This window comes from Bicyclus anynana, chromosome 3 (assembly GCF_947172395.1).
Source record: "Bicyclus anynana chromosome 3, ilBicAnyn1.1, whole genome shotgun sequence".
NCBI lineage: Eukaryota > Metazoa > Arthropoda > Insecta > Lepidoptera > Nymphalidae > Bicyclus > Bicyclus anynana.
The window spans coordinates 9,789,155-9,810,851 of NC_069085.1; the positions used below are offsets into that span (position 1 = coordinate 9,789,155).

The following is a 21,697-nucleotide window of genomic DNA, read 5'->3' on the forward strand; positions in this document are numbered from 1 at the left end:
ACGGCTCTAAAGGCGGTAAATAATATAAAAATGGATAATTTAGTTTTCCGCCGTGCAATCGATTATGATAGATCGACTGTGGTGCTGCACTGCGGTGTGACGCAGCTGTTGCGAACTTCAAATGAAATCTGCATATTTAGATCGTTTGTCACCTTAGTTTATTTATCACAGTCATTGTTTGGGGTGTAGTGGAGTATTAGCGCCTGTATTAAATGCGTTGATACCCCACAAACTCTCTCCAGTGGCTCCAAGCAGCCGTATTGCACGCGGCGGCCACACCCCGGTAAACCGCGCTGATGCGCGGGCTAAACCTGGAAGAGGGGGCCTGACACTTCAGTGAAAGGCTTTCAGCGGATCCCTCCCGCAAAAGTGCATAAAGTCTGCCCTGGCGAGAAAGGCAACCCAACGCAGACATGCAACGGAATTGGCGGACTCGGCGAGGCAGCAAGGCAAGGTGGATGGCCTAGGGCGGCGGTAGAGGGCGATAGAAACCGTCGGCCAGACACAACATCTGATCTTCTCTCCAATCGTAGCGGATTTCCGTTCCACTGGACCCAGAGAAGTGAAGACGAGTGTGTGCATCTGTGTCCTGCGCAAACACTGCTGCACCCTAATATATCCTGCGCACCTGACTGCTTCCGAAATTTGGACTCCGATTAAATTAAGTCCTGTGGCGATGGGTTGAAGTAGAGAAGTTCGGTATGATGTTTACTGGATTTTGTCTGATGCCTACACACAGGCGGCTCCGGGGGTGTGTGATGCACCGTGGTCGCTTTTGCACTGCGCTTGGGGTGACAGTGTGAACTCGGCAACACCCGGGGTGACAAAGCAGCCCTATTTAGGGAGGCACTGCTTTCCCTGCGCCGCCAGGGAGGGAGCTAGAAAAGGTGCTCCAAACAAATGCTCACTCCACTATATAGGGAAGGTAGTAACCACGGCTGCCTCTACATCTGAAATATCGTGGTCGACGCTACAAACGTAACAATAGATCTATAACTTCTAGCATAACCTTAGGCGCATGGAATGTCCGTACGCTTCTTGATCACGATAATAATGCCTGTCCTGAAAGAAAGACGGCTATCGTAGCTCGAGAGCTCCGCCGCTTTGACATAGATGTGGCTGCTATCAGTGAAACGCATCTTCCTGATGAAGGAGAGTTAACGGAGCATGGTGGTGGTTATACTTTCTTTTGGAAAGGCACTCCGGAGACTGAAACAAGAAGGTCAGGCGTAGGGTTTGCTATTAGGAATAACTTAGTAAAGCGCCTCTGGGAGTACCCCATACATATATCTGATCGCATGAGCACTCTGCGCCTTCACTTAGAAAATGACAACTTTCTGAATATCATCAGTGTATATGCACCTACGCTTGACAAACCTATTGAGATTAGGGAAAAATTCTATGAGGACTTAACTCGCTATGTCCAAAGTATCCGCTCTAGAGAGCAAATGATAATTCTAGGGGACTTCAACGCCAGAGTGGGGAAAGATTATACAGCGTGGCCGAAAGTGCTAGGAAGACATGGTGTTGGTAACATAAATAGTAACGGCCAACTGTTACTAAGTTTCTGTGCTGAATTCGACCTAGCAATTACTAATACCATGTTTCGGTTAGCTGCCAAGTATAAAACAACTTGGATGCACCCAAGATCCAAGCACTGGCATCTAATTGACTATGCAATAGTAAGACATCGCGATCTATCCCAAGTGCAAATCACGCGCGTAATGCGTAGTGCGCACTGCTGGACTGACCACCGCCTGGTTATTACTAAATTGAAGCTCTGTTTACGTGCTCCTCGAAGATCTTGCAACGCTAAGTCCTTACGTTTGGATTTAGAAAAGCTTAGAAACCCAGGAGTGAGAGAGGAGTATCGGCAATCCCTGGAACAAACGTTTTCAATACTCGGATCAGATACTGTAGGTATTGATTGGACGATCTTCTCTTCTCACCTTCTGGACACAGCTGAATCCATAATAGGGCGTAAAGCGGCTAAGAACATAGACTGGTTTGACGTAAATGATGAATGCCTAAAGGCTGCTATTAGTAGGCACCGATCTCTTCTACAACAACATACAGGCAAGCGGCAAGGGGAGTTACCTGCTAACATCAAGATGAGTGGTGTGGAGCTGCGCAAGCTCTGTCGTGAAACGAAGAACAGATGGTGGCAGGACAGAGCACGTCACATACAGTGGCTTTCTGATACAAATCAGTTCGGAGAGTTTTACTACAATGTTCGTAGGCTGATTGGTACCACCCCTCGCATCAGAGTACCGTTGAGGACTGTCAACGGTGACCACCTACTAAAGACCAAGGAAGAGGTACTGAACAGATGGGCAAGTCATTTTAAAACGCTGCTCAATGTTGATTGAGGAGTGGATCTTCAGCATATTGCAATGTTGCCACAGCTTCCCGTATTTACAAATTTGGACGAGCCGCTGTCATTGTCTGAGGTCGTCATTGCCATTAATCAACAAAGGAATGGTCGAGCGGTGGGTACGGACCTTTTATCAGGGGAGCTTCTAAAATACTGTGGCGAGGAGATTCACAAAGTCATCTGGAATCTTTTTGGGCGTATGTGGGACGAGGAACTTGTTCCAGATACATTCAAGACATCACAGATTATTCCTCTCTACAAAAACAAAGGTAACCGCTCTGAATGCAATTCCTATCGGGGTATATCTCTCTTATCTTCTCCTGGTAAAATCTTTGCCAGGTTGCTTTTGAACCGCCTAAAGCCATTGTCAGAAAGATTGCTACCAGAAACTCAGTTTGGCTTCCGGCCTGAACGTGGTACATGTGAAGCTATTTTCTGTGTCCGTCAACTGCAAGAAAAAAGCAGAGAACAAGGGCAATCCATCTACTTGTGTTTCGTAGACCTTGAGAAGGCTTTCGATAGTGTACCAAGAACTGCGTTGTGGATGCTGTTAGAAAAACTGGGCTGCACAGAGAAGTTCGTGAAACTTTTGCGCCTCCTCCATGACAATATGACGTGTTGTGTAGCAGTTGATGGCGAGCAGTCGGACTTTTTTCATGTTACGTGCGGGGTCAAGCAAGGGTGTGTTCTGGCACCCACCATGTTCGCTTTGTATTTCGCAGCCGTAGTACGCGAAGTTTTGCAAATTGTGAATGAAGGTGTCAGAATTCGCTTTCGGACAGATAGTGCACTCTTTAATCCAGCTAGGCTTAAAGCAAAAACTAAAGTATCTTACGCCATGATTACTGACATTATGTATGCAGATGACCTCTGCTTCGTGGCAGATTCTTTAGATGGCCTACAACAGCTTGTATCCGTCTTGGATACTTATTGCTGTAAGTATGGCCTTAAAGTTAGCACAACAAAGACAGAGGTAATGTATGGTGTGGGACACGAAGACCTGTCCATACAACTTGACAACAAGATTCTCAATCAAGTTGATAAGTTTCGATACCTTGGGAGCACCGTAACAACAAAGTGTGATCTCGATATTGAAATCAGTAGCAGAATTAGCGCGGCGGCAGCAGCATTCGGTAAGCTGAACGCCAAGGTCTTCAGCTCACACGACCTTAAACTGTCTACGAAAGTGTCAGTATATATGGCTGTTGTATTGCCTAACCTTTTATATTCGGCTGAGACGTGGTGCTTATATCGTCATCACATACGCACACTCGACCGTTTCCACCTTCGGTGTCTCAGGAGCATAATGAGGATCCGATGGCTCGATCAAGTGCGCAATACTGAAGTGCTACGAAGGGCCGGTGTGGATGGAATTGAGGCTTACCTTATTAAGCGACAACTACGTTGGTGTGGGCATGTCCTGCGAATGCCGGATGAGCGGGTAGCTAAACGCATCTTCTTTTCAGAACTCCAGAATGGCGAGCGCAAGTCTGGCGGCCAGTACCTTCGGTACAAAGATGTTCTGAAAAGACACTTAAAACGTTGTAATATAAATCCCTCGCGTTGGGAGGACATGACTACAAATCGTGCAAAGTGGAGACAAACGGTGAAAGACAAGACAAAGGAGTTTGAACAACAACGTCGACTCGACTTAGATCGGCAGCGAGATGATCTTAAGCTTCGTCCACCTGCCGCAATTCCATACAATTACTGTGATGGTGTGCTAACCTGTGCCCTATGTAGTCGCACTTTTAAGGCCAAAATAGGGTACATTAGTCACTGGAAAGCACACCAGAGAACTATACATCCGAGTTCCTTACCCTGATTTGAGGAGTCTGAAGCGTCGCTGTAGCCGAAATCGGCTTTGAGGCATCATCATTGGTTTAGAGCGGTCATAGACAAATTCATCATACTTCTATAATAAAGCTATATATGGCTAGATGTTTGTTACGTTGATTGTAGCACGAGAGATTTTATTCAAGCAGAATTGCACAATAGACATTACGAGTGATACGATCGCTAATTACGGTAGTGGCATACAATACAATGACCATGACAAAAGAAATAAAATAATTAACAAGACTTGGTAAAAAAATATAATTGGCGTTGGGCATGGCTTCCTCGATTTTGTAAAGTGCTTAATGAAAAAAGTCCTCCTTTTCTTGAAGTCGGTTAAAAGACATGACGTTAATGAAGGGTTTTGATGGTATGTACCTGGTAGGTTTGGCTGAAAAATGGATTTGAAGAAGCATTCGTTGCACGCTTAATTTGTTTTATATTTGCAAAAATAGGAGAAAATTATATACTAAAGCGAAATGTCACGCGAAAACAAACAGCTTTTCATATGAAGATTTTCCTTTTTATGTGTAGCGTTTTATTACCTTTTTTAAGATTCTACCTCTGCAAAAGGCTAATGTATTCATAAGGTAATATAGCCTAAAGCAATGAATTTAAAAATTCTAATTATGTAGGTAGGTATAATAAGTACAAATGCACGCACATTAATTAAAAAAAAAATAAGCCTATATATACAGTACATATGGTATTTAATTATGGATACGTTTAAAGAAAAATGTTTATTAGAGCCTCTAAAAGCAAAAATTACAGTTAAATTTTCAGTATTACTGCTTGATATTTATCATCATTAAAGTGTTTTGAACATAATATATATGATATTATTTTTAAAACACTTTAATGTGATAAAAAAATTGAATTCTTGTTATTTGATAGATATTCTTTGTTGAAATCGGCTTCCATTTACACTATAATATCAAGAAAAAACACTGATAGTCATGGATCCGTAAAATATTTCTTTACGTCTGATTAGTAACAAGTTAATTTTTCGTGAGTAGCTTCAACTCGATGAGACGATCAACTTTTTTATTTACGAAAATTCTTGATTCTGGTAGCTAACTGAGTTACCAGGAAATTAAAATTTCTAAGCATCGGAACGATATAATATACCACGCAATTTGTAGGAAATTGTAGCTGTTAAGTTGTATAATTAATGATTAAACGAACTTACCTGTAAGTGAAGTTCTATCATAATTATATGAGCGCCGAGTCCGAAGAGATTAGTAGCAGATATTACACATGTAGTTACGCATAGACGTCACCACTCATCACTTAGTTGAGAAAAAAGTATTTTACCCTCTCCCTTTTGTGTCGTCCACTTGTTGGTTGGACGGTTGTCGCCAGTCATTTAGTTTAGAGTAAGATATTCTTGACTCATTGATGTATTTCCGTGACACCTGGGGCATATACTCGTATATCACTGGGAGGGCGGGATACTAATCTCTTCGGACTCGGCGCTCATATAATTATGATAGAACTTCACTTACAGGTAAGTTCGTTTAATCATTAATTATATTCGCGCCTCGTCCTCGAGATTAGTAGCAGATATTACACATGTAGACTTTGAGAGTATTGCGGAAATAACATCAATGAACAATCTGTAAATATAATTTCATTATTCTATTATTAAATTATATTATCCATATCTACTTGAGATTTTAATAACAAAGATTTCTCTTCTTCTTGCTCTTAAGAGCTTGTCTGTCTTAGCCCTATGGGACAAGTTTACCATTCTAGGATAATTAAAATTAATTCGAATCATAAATGGACATTAATTATGTTTATAATAGCTATGTTAGCTAGTTGTAAGTATTTTTATATTAGGTAAAAAAGTATGCCTTACTTCACTTGAATTTATGTAATTGAGTGATCATTGTTATAATATTTTTTTATTATTATTATTAGTTCACCTAAAGTAGTATCATTATTATCAGTATGATCTTTCTTTGATAAAATTTAGCGAACGTTGTGGAAATCCTACTCCAGCCTGCCGTTTTACGGATCTTATCTAGGCTAACACCGAGCTACGTGCCGCGACGTGGCCTGTCTCATGTTGTGAGCACTGAACCGCTCGAGTTGACCCCACACTCACTGAGTGTTTCCATCCCTCTGGTTCATGAGGTTTCCTAATTCTAATGAATAGGTCATCACACTTCCTTGATGTTGAGGTGTGTTCTAGATAACAGTATGGTAGTGGCTGGACATACGGCTATTTCTACAAAGAAATGTAAATTAATAATGGGTTGTTGAAACCCAGGTTTTTGGAGTCTTAGTTACGTCGGGAATATTAATTGTGCCGAGATAGGTTTTGAATATTACATTTACCTTTACCTTGGACATAACGAATAAAGTAATAGTTTTGTTTGTAAGATAATCTAAGGTTATTTCTTCATTGGGGTGCTATGTACCTACTCAGTTTATCTGAAACTAGATTGGCAGGCAACAACATATTTGGGTTCTTGGCGGTTTTAATCGACAAAACGTAGGAACTTTAAGAAGTTTTTGCGACATCATTAAATAGGTCTAGGCTCAGTTTCCGTGAAAAAACAAATTTATAACTAATTACCAATTCTGTGGGTACAGATGCATCTTAAATATTAATCAATTTAGTTTGACAGAAATACCACCATTTCTTCTTTAAATAAACGTCGCAACATTATTTCAAGAAGTGATTCTAGTGTGCATCACGTCTTCTTAAGTCTTCTTCTCGAATAATTCAGATTTGTATACGACAAGAGTTGGACTGAGACATTAACCCCTGGCCTTTAGGTGAAAATCTTACCACGGAGGTACCACGGCTGAGTAAGCCAATAGGGTACAACCATGATGCTCGTGCCTTGTCTGTAAATATTCAAAAAGCAGTAATGCGTTGAGATCATAATTTAAACTGTAAATGTATAGGTTCATTTGAAAGCGTCTGGGTTCCTGTGCCCAGGATAAGTGTGTCACATTTGTTGTTTATGCGACTTCCAAATGTTATTTATTTATGACTAGCTCCTACATATTTTAAATTACACAAAAATACAGACAGACATCATGGATATCAAACAATTACATGCCCACTGTACTTATATTATATGAATTAAAGAAGATTAAAGATAAATCAATTCACACACTATTACTTTCACGAAAGTACATCAGGTGCAGGATCCAATTAGTCGTAGAAAAAAAAGACCACATTTTGCTACCTCATCAAAGGACTTGTCTCGGTAAGAGACTTACAATTTGAAGGCGTGCAAATTTATAATAAATTATCTGCGTATGCGAAGAATGCCAAATCCAAATCGTTAATCACATTTAAAACGAAACTAAGAAAATATATACAGTGGTAATTACCACTAACGCTTACACTGAGGTAATGCTTCCGTACCGCATCGGACGTGTCTGTAGGTAGAACGAAAAAACAAAGAAATGTTTATTTCGAGCTGATTGTAAAATAATTAATAAGATATATTTACGATTGTGAGAAGTATTTATATTATTTATAACAGTGAAATTTTGTAAATTCCTTAAGAGAAATGAAAATTCTTTGACTACAAGCCAATCAATATTTAGATGTCCGAATTTATGAGCGAGATCGTAAAAAGTAAAATCAGACAGTTGGATGATATATGTTCTACGGAATTCATAGTCTGCAATTATATTGCGGATAGATTTTATGTTAAAGGCGCAAATGAAAAAACGTTTGCCTTCGTACTTCTATATAATATATGTAATATTATCACGAGAAGTTTCGTGAGGTGAGGGTCCAGTATATAGATACCTCTCATTTTATTAGTGTATGCTACTGCCGTTGAATAGTCAACACGTAGCAAGCTTTGAAGAAGAATAGTCTTTAGAGCAACAAATGGAGCTATCAGCTCTTTATTCATTTATGTTCTATTTCAGTATTACACCGCGGTACACCTGCCGACCTACCTTCACATGCGGCCCCCATCCCGTCGTTGAGGCGTCAGAAAATATTTCTACTTTGTAGACATTAATTAATCTTTATTCAATGGACAGAATGTTCTATGTTATTATTAATCCACCAGTCGAAATCAGGTTGACTTGATTTAGGTGAATTCATAACGCTGTTAAAATCATCATGATTTTTCAAGTTGAGATATTTAGGTACATAATTCCATATTTTGAGAACATTTGGAGCTGCGTTTTAATTCGTAATTAATAATTTGTTGGTAAGATAATACAAAAATTGTGTGATCATCACTAAGTATTATTTTATTATTATAATTTTTTTTTTTTTTTTGTCGAAATTTACTTTAACTTGAGTCTTATGAGTACTCTTTAGAGTACGCTTTTTACTTCGTTAATAATTAATTAAACCAAGTGATACTAATAGACTTTTAGTGAGATCGATATTAGCTTAAACATTCTGAACAGAAATAACCAAACAATAGTCAATCGTCTAAATAGACGGCGGACTAGACATCCTTGGAGCACAAAAACATAGCCACATTTTTTTTTTTTTATCTTAGTAAAAACGAATAGGGCCGTGCTCCCATAAAAAAGGAATCTCAAATATTTCATGATTCTTTATGATTTTGATTAAAAAATATGCATCTTTTAAGTCAATTGTCGCCACTTGACGTGTTACAACTTTCAGTGTTGTTCTTAAATACTCTCATTTTAAATGATTCGTTTTAACAAACAAATTAGTATTTTATAATTCAAAGTATATCACTTCCACATGGTTTTGGTACCAGGAAGGTACTTGAAGCATATAGATTTATACAAGGAAAAAACATAGTGATTTATGTTTCATATATTGAGTAGGTTATTGATAGCCATAGCGCAATGAGGACGTTGGCCCAAGGTAAACATTTGGGATAGCTATCTTTACAACAGGATATGTAATGGTATTTCATAATGTTCTATCCAGGATGGAATAGTATTATCGTTTGTATTTAGGAGCGGCGACGTAGACACGCCGCCTGGTGACCCCGCGACGGCCTCCTCCAGGAGTGCGCGTGCGGTGGTCGCAGACAGTGCGTCAGCGGCGAGTTGCGGGCTCGCGGCTCATTGAGCGCCCGCGCGCCTTATGGTTTAAATTTTTTGAAGCTGGCACTTTATTATTGGTGTTTACTGTCTTGTTATCAGAATCTTATTCTCGTTTGAGCCTGGATTTGTTAACTGCTTTCATTAATGACCGCTTTAATTTCCAAATTTTGTAATGGTCTTTGTTAATATTAAATAAATGATTTGCAAGTTAGTTGCATACTTCTGGCCAATACTTGTCATTAATGTTCTTCTAAGGTTCTGTATCAGTTCAGGGACGTTTGTATTATGAGCAATTATAAATCTGCCGGAGTACTATGGCCTGGCTGAGGCTCACAGATGTAATTCAAGCTCTGAAGAGTGTTATTAGTCTGCCGTTCTGGTAGACAACTATCTGGCCCCAGTGCGGGAGTGTTTGAAATTTATCATAAATAGGTATGATATGTAAATTCATAAACTTAATTACTTAAGTGCCTAAAAAGTGGACTTTTAGAAGCCCCTGACAAATTTTAGTAGTTTATGATGTTGTACATTATAACCGAGCTAGGTAAAAAGATTTGTCATATCTACGAGTATATTAGGTTACAGTCCCCAGTGGAAGGAACGGCAGCCGTACTTCCGTGCTTCGATACAGTCCCAACTGTTGTAGCTGTGCGGCTATTCAGGTTACTTTAATAATATATTATTTACGTTGATACGTAGGTAAGTACAGAAAAGCGGGTAGATACCTGCTTCAGTTTCGTGGTGTAGAACACCAACGTCGTATAAATGCGTTGAACAGCCCCAATGACTGCTCCGGTTGCATTACTAATGTATTATTTACATAGATACGTAAGTATAAAAAAGCGAAAAAATACCTGCTTCAATTTCGTGGTGTAGAACATCAACGGCCTATTAATGCGTTGAACAGCCCCAATGACTGCTCTGGTTGCATTAATAATATACTATTTACGTAGATACGTAAGTATAGAAAAGCGGGTGGATACCTGCTCCGATTTCGTGGTGTAGAACACCAACGGCGTATTAATGCGTTGAACAGCCCCAATGACTGCTCTGGTTGCATTAATAATATACTTTTTACGTAGATACCTACGTAAGTATAGATAAGCGAGTAGACACCTGCTTCAATTTCGCCTTGTAAAACGCCAACCGTCTATTAATGCGTTGAACAGCCCCAATGACTGTCCCGGGTGCATTAATAATGTATTATTTACGCTATATACGTAAGTACAATAAAACGGTGCTTCAATTTCGTCGTGTAGAACGTCCTCAGTTTCTTCTGAACTTGATACACTTTCACTTAAAACACTTTGTCGTTTGTGAATTTTTCGTATTTTAAATAAACTTTATTATAATAACACACACTGCGAAAGAACGCTTACAATGTATTGAGTGGTTGAGCACTAAAATGCGAATGACTGGCGACAACCGTCCAACCAACAAGTGGACGACACAAAAGGGAGAGGGTAAAATACTTTTTTCTCAACTAAGTGATGAGTGGTGACGTCTATGCGTAACTACATGTGTAATATCTGCTACTAATCTCGAGGACGAGGCGCGAATATAACTATTAATTTAATCATCAGTAAAAATAACATCGCTTTGTAACAACTTTTGATACACTACCCTCATCCCAACTTGTATCAATAACGAGGTATATAAGTGACGTAATAGCCCAGTGGATATGACCTCTGCCTTCGATTCGGAAGGCGTTGATTCGAATCCGCTCCAGGGCATGCACCTCCAACTTTTCAGTTATGTGCATTTTAAGAAATGAAATATCACGTATCTTTTCTTTTTCTTAATTCTCTAAGTGTGTGAAGTATGCCAATCCGCAATTGACCAGCGTGGTGGACTATTGTCAGAGTATAAGGGGTTTCACATCAGAAGCGGTTGTCTGCAAACACAATTATTGAATGAAAGTCTGTCAGGTTTAACAATTCCCACTAAGAATGTTACCAATAAACCATGAGTGGCAGAGAATGACCTTGAGTGGAGTCACTCACTTGTGAACGATGTGTTTAGGGTTAAAGGTACCTTTGACTGATATCAAACACACCCCTTTTCCACTCAAGTCACTCTCCCCGCCTATCCCAAGTAATCCTTAAAGAATTACACAACAAGAGATGTGGACGGCTCGAACGCCACGAGCACACTGAAGCGGTCCGTACCGCAATTCGTTGGATCGCGTCGATAACACTATTGGCATAACCCATCCTATTCTGAGAGAAGACTCGTGCTCAACAGTGAGCCAAATATTGGTTGTTAATGATGATGTATAGAGTCCTTCCGCGACTTCAAAGTTGAAATTTCCACGAAATCCTCAACAAAGTATTTTTTTTTTTATTCTTTACAAGTTAGCCCTTGACTACAATCTCACCTGATGGTAAGTGATGATGCAGTCTAAGATGGAAGCGGGCTAACTTGTTAGGAGGAGGATGAAAATCCACACCCCTTTCGGTTTCTACACGGCATCGTACCGGAACGCTAAATCGCTTGGCGGTACGTCTTTGCCGGTAGGGTGGTAACTAGCCACGGCCGAAGCCTCCCACCAGCCAGACCTGGACAAATTAAGAAAATCTCAATCTGCCCAGCCGGGGATCGAACCCAGGACCTCCGTCTTGTAAATCCACCGCGCATACCACTGCACCACGGAGGCCGTCAAAAATGATATAATATGATAGTTGCCTTACAACTTTCATTCAAATATTCTAATAAAGGGTATTGTACTACGAGTATGTTATCAACAACACTGCACCGGTTGCGTCCTGCATAATTAGATAACTCATGTGCATTTTACTAAATGTTCCGTAATGGCCGGCTTTTAAGTATACTAGATACGTAGTTATTAACATAACAATGGTAAATTATGTTGGCTATTATAAACATGAATTCTATTAGCAAAATGGCCGTAGAATAGACATTTTCCGTTGTATCCTACGATATAGTATCTGTATTCTTTGGGCTATAAAATAACGGAATTTCGATACGTTTAGATTACGTCAAGTAAGGCTCTAAGAAAATACAATCTGTTCTAGAAAGTGGCGTGGAAAGCATCACGTTTTCTTCTTTGTTATTTGTATTCAAATAGAGTTAACAAAATCATTTTTCATTTATAATAATGCTGTATTTATATTGTTGTATCAATAGAGCATCTTAATGGATGAAAATCTCCTAACAACCTCACCATTCAAAGTAAAAAATACTTGTCTATAGTATGCGCATTATCATCTGAGTCGTCCGGTCATAAAAGTCAAAAAAGATAGGAATGTGCAGCGCGCCTACCTGCGCACCCTAATTATCGATAAACGGCTACCTGCGCACGTGCTAATGATGAGTCAATAATGATTTGGACGATTCTGATTGGTCGGTTTCTAATGTAATTGCATTGCGTATTTTTTTTGCTATAAATGTGTTTACTGCAATTAAATAAATACATTCATGTGTTACTCGTTGCGCACTATGGATACTAATATATAATAAATTTGGCAGAAGACGAAGATTCTGATGATGAAGACTCAGATGAAGATTAATTTTATTTAGTTAATAATTATATAATATGAAATATGTATTATATTAAATCAAATATTGTTAATTTTTTTAATTTTGTGAACAAGATACGATAATAAACTTTACTTATCGATAATATGTCTTTCATTGTTACACCCTTCACTAGACGGCTCCATAAGACCCATAAGTGCAAGCGAGATAGATATAGAGAAATGATTTATGGCCCTAAGACTCAGTTGTTAATGCTATTAGTATAGTTTTTAAAATAAAAATAATATAATGAATATTTTATTGAATGTATTTGATCAATTTTTCTTTACGAATTTATGAAATTGTTTCGATAATTTCCAGACAACCTCTTTGTCAATAAAGAACGTTTCTTATAAAATTCAGTAACAATAAAGAATAATATACTTAAATTCGGCTAGTTCTTGTATTGCAAGTGATGCTGTTATCCACTTAGCATCAGAACACAGAATTTTACAGCATAGCACATAATGTAAATTAAAAAAATAAATTGTTTTTATAACTTGACAGTATGAGAATTTGACTTCGTCTTTGTTTCCGTTTCATATGATATTGATAAAGAGACAGAGACATATTAAACACACTCACACATACGAGTTTTAGAAAATACGTTATTGTAAAAAATCGGTACTCTGGTAGGTAGGTATACGAGTACAAGCTGTCAATTGTCTCATTTCGATTGTGTGGATTTCATGACACGGGTCAATGATCCTGTATTCAAACACAAATAAATAAACATGAAAGCGTTTGCTTCGTATATTTGCTCCGGGCCAGTGAGTATGGGTATAGCGACATTTTGAAAATATTGTGAGTACCTACAGCTGATATTTTAGTAACATTGCTACAATTCGTCATTATCGACTTATTTAAGCCTACTACAGGGCCAGCTGGCCTATTCACTAATTAAGTCTTTATTACTAACTTATTAATATAAACATCAAATCATCTGACAAATTTCATCTACCTACTGTATGATATCCACGAAGGGTTGTCAGTTGGCACCGAATGACATTTGTTATATAGAATCACAATTTCGTACCTACATATTTGTCTACCGTACATGGACCGTACGTATGGTAGTTTGTACCGTATATACCATAAGCTTACATATTTGAGTTTTTATACATAGTCTAAGATATGTATTAGACACGACCTTCACCCATCTGTTTAACGAATGATAAATGTTTAATATCAAACTACCGGATGCCCGCGACTTCGTCCGCGTGAAACCCTACCCTACCCGTACCCTAGGTATCCTATGTCCGTCTCCGGGTTCTGAGCTACCTCTGCACCAATATTCAGCCAAATTAGTCCAGGCGTTCGTGACTTATAAATAGTGTAACTAAATTCTAATTTGGAACTTCTATTTGCTTCTACAATAAATTGAGGCTGGCAATTGGTATCTGAAGTGTGTCTTGTCTATAATTGGGAGTTGGGACGTATTTCAATGACGACTTTACTAACAAGGTAAACTACAACCTAACTGCGGCTTAAGTCTTCCCAAAACCAAATCTGTGCCAGTTTTGAAATTGTAAATTACTTTATTGACTAGCCTAGATTTGAACCCGGCAAATAGCATCGCTTAGCCCCAGAGTTCAATAAACCCTTTCACACATTGTGTGTCTATGCAGTTATTAATAATATTTATTTTTGGCCATACTTTTCAAACATTTTTAAAGAAAGATATTTAAAAATTAAATGCTATGTCATGTCGTCCAATTGCATCACCACCAAGGTTCGTTACAGTCAGAATTTTGTCCGACTCGCCATGATTACCATGTAGTTTGAGGTAGCAGTACCGAGGGCTGAAATTTTCTAATAGGTATCCCGATCATGTGTTTTGTTAGTCTGAAATTGAGTACCTGCCTACGTTAAATTATTATTTACGTCCTTATAAGTGGAGTTAAAGAATAACAAAAAAGAAAAAGAATTCTAAGTTTATTTGATATTTTTACTCACGTAAGAATTAAAGTTTACCTTAATAGATCTTCTTAGATTAATCAAAATCACAGCAGCACAAGGAATCAGGTTGTATAGACTTCTCGATGCCTAGTTAGGTAATATGTCATGAACAAATATATTTGCTATGGGCCCAAGGACTGTAAAGACGTGAGGTTGCACTGCAAAGTGATTAGAAATTAAGTCTTGTGTCCATTCATAGACAAGTGTCATTTTATTGTACACCACAACATAAGTACGTGATGATTTACTAGGTAAAAGTAACACACATGTTACACAAAATATTTTAATTTTAGGTGAATAAATTCCATCCATCCAGCTACAATTCACGCTGGCGATTTATTTTGAATGGATGTTGGATGACCATTGTTAAATCTGCATACCCCTAGAGCGTCCTCAAAGCAATTATTATTTTTGTTTTGGTTTAGTTTATATTTTTGAACGAGGAGAATTTATCGAAATTTTACTCCTATCCCAAACAGTCGGTAATATTGTAATTTTTTGTCAATACCATATACAGGATGCTCGGGAGTATCACCCATAACTTCAAGGTGTTGACGAGACCATTTATAGGAATCGAACCGCATAACTAATTTTTTCTTAACTAAAGAAAAAGGTTTTTATGTTCTCATACAAAGGAATTCAAATAATTTCGACTATCCATAACACACGTCTTTATCTACCGTTGCATTTTAAAATTCATAAAATAATAAGACAAAAGGCTTCCTTGGGGAATTGGGGAATTTTTCTACAAATGATGCAAGGGCTGTCACAAAAAATAATTAATGAGAAAGATAAAAAAAAAATTATCGACCATATGTAACATTTTTAATACTTGAATTTGCAAGATAACAACATAAGTTAGGATAGCAGCAATTGAAATAACATTTACCGTCTATTCTATATACATCATCAGTCAATCTATATTAGGGTTGCTAACAGTTTTCAGAAAAATATAGTATTTTTCATATTTAAGCTGTAAAAAATATAGTAGGTACACTAAAATATACGAAGATTCGTAGTCTATTTATTTTTAAAATATACATTTATTATCACTTCTTGCATTTTTTAAAGATTTATTTTTCTAAAATAAGAGTGTCACATGGATTTTCACATTTAATTTTAAAATTAATTCTTTTGCTTCAAAAAATACAGAATTTTTGCGTACTATAAATTTCTTCAACAGTATACAGTCCGTAGACGTAGACCTAAAATATAGTAAAATACTATATTTTATAGCACGGCTGACAACCCTATACCCTTATTATATTGTCACAATAATATTATTGAGTGTGTGCGGGTGTATAATCGACCATTCGACGCGATGTGCCGATAGATGGCAGTGTATGTGAAGTCCGCAACTTTGTATCGCGATATCGAGTGGTTCGTACAAAAGGTATATATTGTGAAGTTTTTTACAATAAACAAGATTCGCATTGGAGCGGCCGAGTGCCTTGGTTGTTTTAATTTCTCTCCGGTGCGGATCCCGACTTTGTACATGGTCCTTCGAGCCGGATAATTTGGAGGAGGAGCCAGTGTGCATCCTGATCGGCTGGTGGTTTGGAGCAGCCATCAGGCCCAGGCAGTTGTGACGTCAGCGGCAGCCAACTACGTCACGCGGATACGTCAGCGGCAGGAGTGAGCGAGAGGGAGAATAGCCGTCTGCGCAGCGCAGTGACGTCAGTGAGTGAGCGAGAGGGAGAGCAACCGACTACGTCAACTGTCAAGTAAGAAGTATTGTGTCAATTTGGACCTTCTGTCAAAGTCAGCTGTCAATGTCAAGATTTGGACCTTCTGTCAAAGTCAGCTGTCAATGTCAAGATTTGGACCTTCTGTCAACGTCAGCTGTCAGTGTCAAGATTGGACCTTCTGTCAACGTCAGCTGTCAAAGTCAAGAAGACATTTAACTTAGAAAATTAAAGTAGTGCATGGACATAGACTAATAAACGAAGAAAAGTGAAGTGACGGGGAATCCATGCCAAATTTCGTCTGTTTCACAATTGTCAAACACTTAGAAAATATTCGTTGTTTACATTGACTTAGAATATTTCGCATCAAAAAAGACTTGTAAAATTTTCGTGTGTTACCTCAGGACTTAGAAAATATTTTAGTATTTTACATTGTCTTTGTTATTTTGCATACGTTTGCACTGTAAAATGTTTGCGTTTTATATAGACTTTGATTATTGTGTGAACAGTAAATTGGATTGTTTGAATTTAACCTAGAAGTTTGTGACTTTGTTACAATTTCATGATTGCGGATAGTTTTTTGGCTTGTTTGAATTGAATGTGATTGTTGCGTTTAATTTGTAGGTAGGTAGTTTACGAACTTTAATGTGAATATTTGGTTAAATTATATAGTTGTTTCTTCTCTTTTTGTGATTTAGTTATTTGGTAAGTAGTTGTATTATTTTAATATAAAATGGAAGGACTGATTAGAGTACAAAATAATTCTAAGAATCTAATAGAAAAGCATTATGTTAATTTTAAAAAATCTCCTAAGGATCGTTTAACAGTAATTTACATTAAGGCTAGATTAGAGTCATTGGAACAGTTATGGAAAACATTTTTTGTCAATCATCAGAAAATAATACAACTAGCTTCAGATTCGGATCTAACAACTAATGAGTATATTTCAGATGATATGTTTTCGGTAGTTGAAGAAATTTGGATTAAGTATAAGTGCGATCTCAATGATGCATTATCTAAATTGAACGTTTCTGTATCAAGTCCAAAGGAATGTAATAGTAGTAGCAGTAATATTAAACTGCCAAAAATAGAAATCCAAAAATTTACTGGAAACTATTTGGAGTGGACCACATTTAATGATTTATATACATCCCTAATTCATAATAACGCGTGTTTAGATAATGTTCAAAAAATGCAATATTTAAAGAGTTATCTGGACGGGGAGGCAGCCCAACTTCTCAGGCATGTTGCTGTGTCTGCCGACAACTATGAGTCTGCATGGGCCACCTTAAAGTCTAGATACTCAAACAAGAAACATTTGGCTACTTGTTTATTAGATAAATTGTTAAGACAATCAAATGCTACCGAAACAGCTAGATCAATAAAAAATCTTTTAGACACTACTTCAGAATGTCTAAACGGTTTAAGAAATATGGGAATCGCAGTAGAGCACTGGGATATAATTATTATACATATTATAAGTTCTAAGTTACCTAGTGATAGTAGACTTAAATGGGAGTCTTTAATTAGTACAGTGGATGAGTTACCTACCTTAGATCAATTTAGAGAATATTTACATAGTAGATTCAGGTCATTGGAGTTTTTAAACAATCAAACAAAATCTACTACGAATGTATCAAAAAGGTACGCAAATGTTAATTCTGTTAGTACAACAAATCTAGTTTGTCAATTTTGTAAAGAAAATCACAAATTAATAAATTGCAAAGAGTTTGCGAGGTCGGATTATGATACAAAATTGAATTTTGTCCGAGCCAGTAGGTTATGTTTTAATTGCTTGTCGGATCATTATGTTTTTAAGTGCCGTCAATCCTCGAGATGTAAAATATGTGGAGCAAAACACCATTCTATCCTCCACCGCCACAAAGTGTTAGGTGATGGTGATTCCAATGGTGATGGTGTAGTTGTATCTCCGCCAACCAAATCAGAGACCAATGTGGTTACCTGTTTCTCTAATTTTCATAGCCAAGTGCTCCTGGCTACGGCAGAGGTTCCGATTGAGTCAAGAACAGGTGCGCTTCTGCCATATAGATGTTTATTGGATCAAGGTTCAACGGCTTCGCTTATCACGGAGGCCGCTGTCCAAGCTCTTGGACTGAAGAAGATACCCAACAAGGTCTATATTTCTGGAATCGGAGGTCGAAATGAGTCTTTAGCTTCTTTATGGGTAGTGGAATTAAAGCTAAAGTCATTTTATGACCCTACGTTTACTTTGGTTGTCAAAGCCCACGTGCTTACCAAATTAACGTCATTTATTCCTGCAAAACGGGTTGACGTTCCGTTTTGGCCAGAACTTTCTAGTCTGAAGTTAGCCGATACGAGGTTTGGCATACCAAATAAAATAGATTTGTTGCTTGGTGCAGAGGTATATAGCCAGATATTAGTTGAAGGTCTTATCAAAGGCCCGCCCGGGTGGCCTGTAGCGCAGAAAACCCTACTAGGTTGGATCTTATCTGGTAAAATTCAATCAGATGAGTCTGAATCGCACCAGGTTACGAACGTCATCGTCAGCATGCACGCCCAGTCTAAAGAGGACAATACGGTAAGAAAATTCTGGGAATTAGAATCGGATGAGGTTTCTGACAAGAAGAAAATGCTGACTGGCGATGAAGTTATGTGTGGAAACAATTTTGAGAAAACGGTTTCTAGAAATAATGGTGGTCGATACGTGGTGAAGAGTCCTTTTTGTGAAGACAACCCAACCGGTATACATCGGAAGTTTGGAGAAATTGCCATAAATAAATTGCCGGAGTTGATTCCCGATGAGCAAAGCAATGACGTAGTATATTTACAGTCGCACGACGTAGTTCGTAAAGATAAAGCAACTACTAAAGAAAGAGTTGTCTTTGATGCGTCTTGCTCTGGCATTGCAGATGTAAGCTTAAACAATGATCTTCCTGTAGGTCCACCACTGCAGCCTTTTCTGAGGCATGTCATTATGCGATGGCGAAAACATCCACTCCGTTTGGTATCGGATATTGTTAAGACATATCGACAAGTTAAAGTTACACTAGAGGATGCAGACCAGTTTCAGCGTATTTTGTGGAGAGATGAATTTAAAACAACACAACAGGACATAATGTCACGTGGTACGTTTGGGAAAGCATATGCACCCTGCCCTGCTGCTAATGTCCTGCAGCAACTAGCCACAAATGAAGATATATACAACGCTGCTGCTGTAGAGAAAATCCTGCAAGACATTTACACGAATGACATCATGACGGGCTATCAAACAGTAGAAGAGTGCATGCAATTAAAAAATGAAATAAGTTATATCTTAGAAAAGGGAGGAATAGTGGTACAGAAAGGAGCTAGCAGTAGTAAAGCAACTATGGAGAAATTAGAAAAGGGAAGAGGAAACAAGCAGGCAGAGTTAGAAATAGGAACTGAAAAAGAACTTGAAGTTACACAGAAAGTATTAGGACTTACTTGGGATAGCAGTACCTACCAGTTTAAATATAGTATTCGTCTCCCTCCTATACAACTTCTAGTAACGAAGAAGAAGGTTATTCCGGGCATTTCACGTTGGTTCGATCCTTTAGGATGGATCGCCCCAACTATCTTGTCTTCAATGTTTGCTCACGTACGATCAAGGATAAAAGATATCTGCCGATGGTGATAGGATTTAAGTAGAACATGGAATCTTGGCTGAGCGAAGAAGTTATTAATTACAGTCCACATCAAGAATGCCAAGATACCAATTTAGAAAGAAAGTTTGATAGAATTGAGCTATTGGTAAAGTTAATGAAAGAAGAGTAGTTTATTCAGGATTCTCATTGCAAAACGTAATAGAAAAGTACGAGTAGTAAGCAGTTTAGCAAGGGTTCTTTCATGTGAAATAGAATATATCATTAAAATCGGATCCTCTTCGGTAAGAAGAGTATAGTCGTGGTTTTCTCAATCCCTTTTTAGACAGCGATGGTTTATTACGAGTTAGAGGAGGTTTGAATGGCACAACTCATCATCGCTGAAGCACATAAAAGAAAACAAGGAAGACCTTAACTAGTGTAAAATTCATTTGGTCGAAGTATTGGATTTTGATTCACAGGTTTACGTCATTCTTTTCAATTAATTTAGTAACTTATGAGTTAGTTACTTGCATCTCGTTAAAGAAACGCAAAGTATCTGTGTAGGACGCTGCTTGGTTGAGATAAAATGGAATTATCCGGTATCGAATCCCACCCTACACTCTGTACTTCGATGGATCATAGGAAGCTGAGATCCAGTCAACCAAGCATCATCTCAAAGCAAGATTGAAAGATGACGCTCAAGATCCATACGTCAATTATCAAACATTAGTGTACGAGATTCGCATTGGAGCGGCCTCGTGCCTTGGTTGTTTTATTTCGCTTCGGTGCGGATCCTCCTTAGATGGCAGCTCATTCATAGAATGACGCAAGACTTTCACGACGATGGTCAAATAAATGATATAATTTAGTTTCCACACCATTGCCGTTGGAATCGTCATTTTCTTGAAAGTTGGAGACGTGGTCTTATTCAAGGAAAATAATCTTCCTCCAGGTTGATGGTTTAATTATTAAAAGCATACTGGTTCGGACAATGTCACCCGCGGTGTGAGTTTAAGATGCAATGGCATTGTAATTAAAGACTCGTTTCCAAATATTGTATCTGTCAGTTAATGATTTCGGTTATTTTGTCTTCAAGAGTCATTATTATTCCTTTGAAGTTTTTTTGAACTTTCTTTAGAGTTTAGTTTTGCATTGAGCGTTTCTGTAGAATTGTTAATTGTGTTAGTTATTTAGTTAGTTCAGATTTCACATTTGTTATACTTGTAGTTTGAAATGTTGTGAGTTCATTATACATTTTTTTCATATTGAACCAAACCTTTGTCAAATTATTTAAAGGTGTAAAGTTTTTTAAAGTGTTTAAAGTTAATGGTGTATTATGAACCGTTGGTTCATGGTGGGCGGAATGTATAATCGACCATTCGACGCGATGTGCCGATAGATGGCAGTGTATGTGAAGTCCGCAACTTTGTATCGCGATATCGAGTGGTTCGTACAAAAGGTATATATTGTGAAGTTTTTTACAATAAACAAGATTCGCATTGGAGCGGCCGAGTGCCTTGGTTGTTTTAATTTCTCTCCGGTGCGGATCCCGACTTTGTACAGCGGGTACCCTTAAGGTTAACGTAATCCGGCTTTCCGGTTTTATTTTCCTCCGACCTTAAAATTTAGTGCTCCGATGCTCATAAATCCTCGAGGTGTGCAATCTTCTACTAAGGGCAGGTAAGCTCGCTTTATAGTGA

The 21,697-nt window shown here is 38.0% G+C and overlaps 2 protein-coding genes across 3 annotated transcripts in view; one reads left to right on the forward strand and one right to left on the reverse strand.

The window, feature by feature from the left end:
• Positions 1-21,697, reverse strand: part of LOC112054771 (bcl-2-related ovarian killer protein homolog A-like) — a 71,240-nt gene that overhangs the window by 28,658 nt on the left and 20,885 nt on the right. The gene's annotated exons all lie outside the window — the stretch shown is intronic.
• On the forward strand, positions 197-2,369 carry LOC128199913 (uncharacterized). The gene has a single exon (XM_052891406.1). It carries the CDS (start codon positions 1,299-1,301, stop codon positions 2,367-2,369), a length of 1,071 nt encoding a protein of 356 aa, XP_052747366.1. The 5' UTR covers positions 197-1,298.

Coding starts and splice junctions, on each gene's coding strand:
- LOC128199913 (XM_052891406.1), top strand. CDS start 1,299: ATGAGCACTCTGCGCCTTCACTTAGAAAATGACAACTTTCTGAATATC.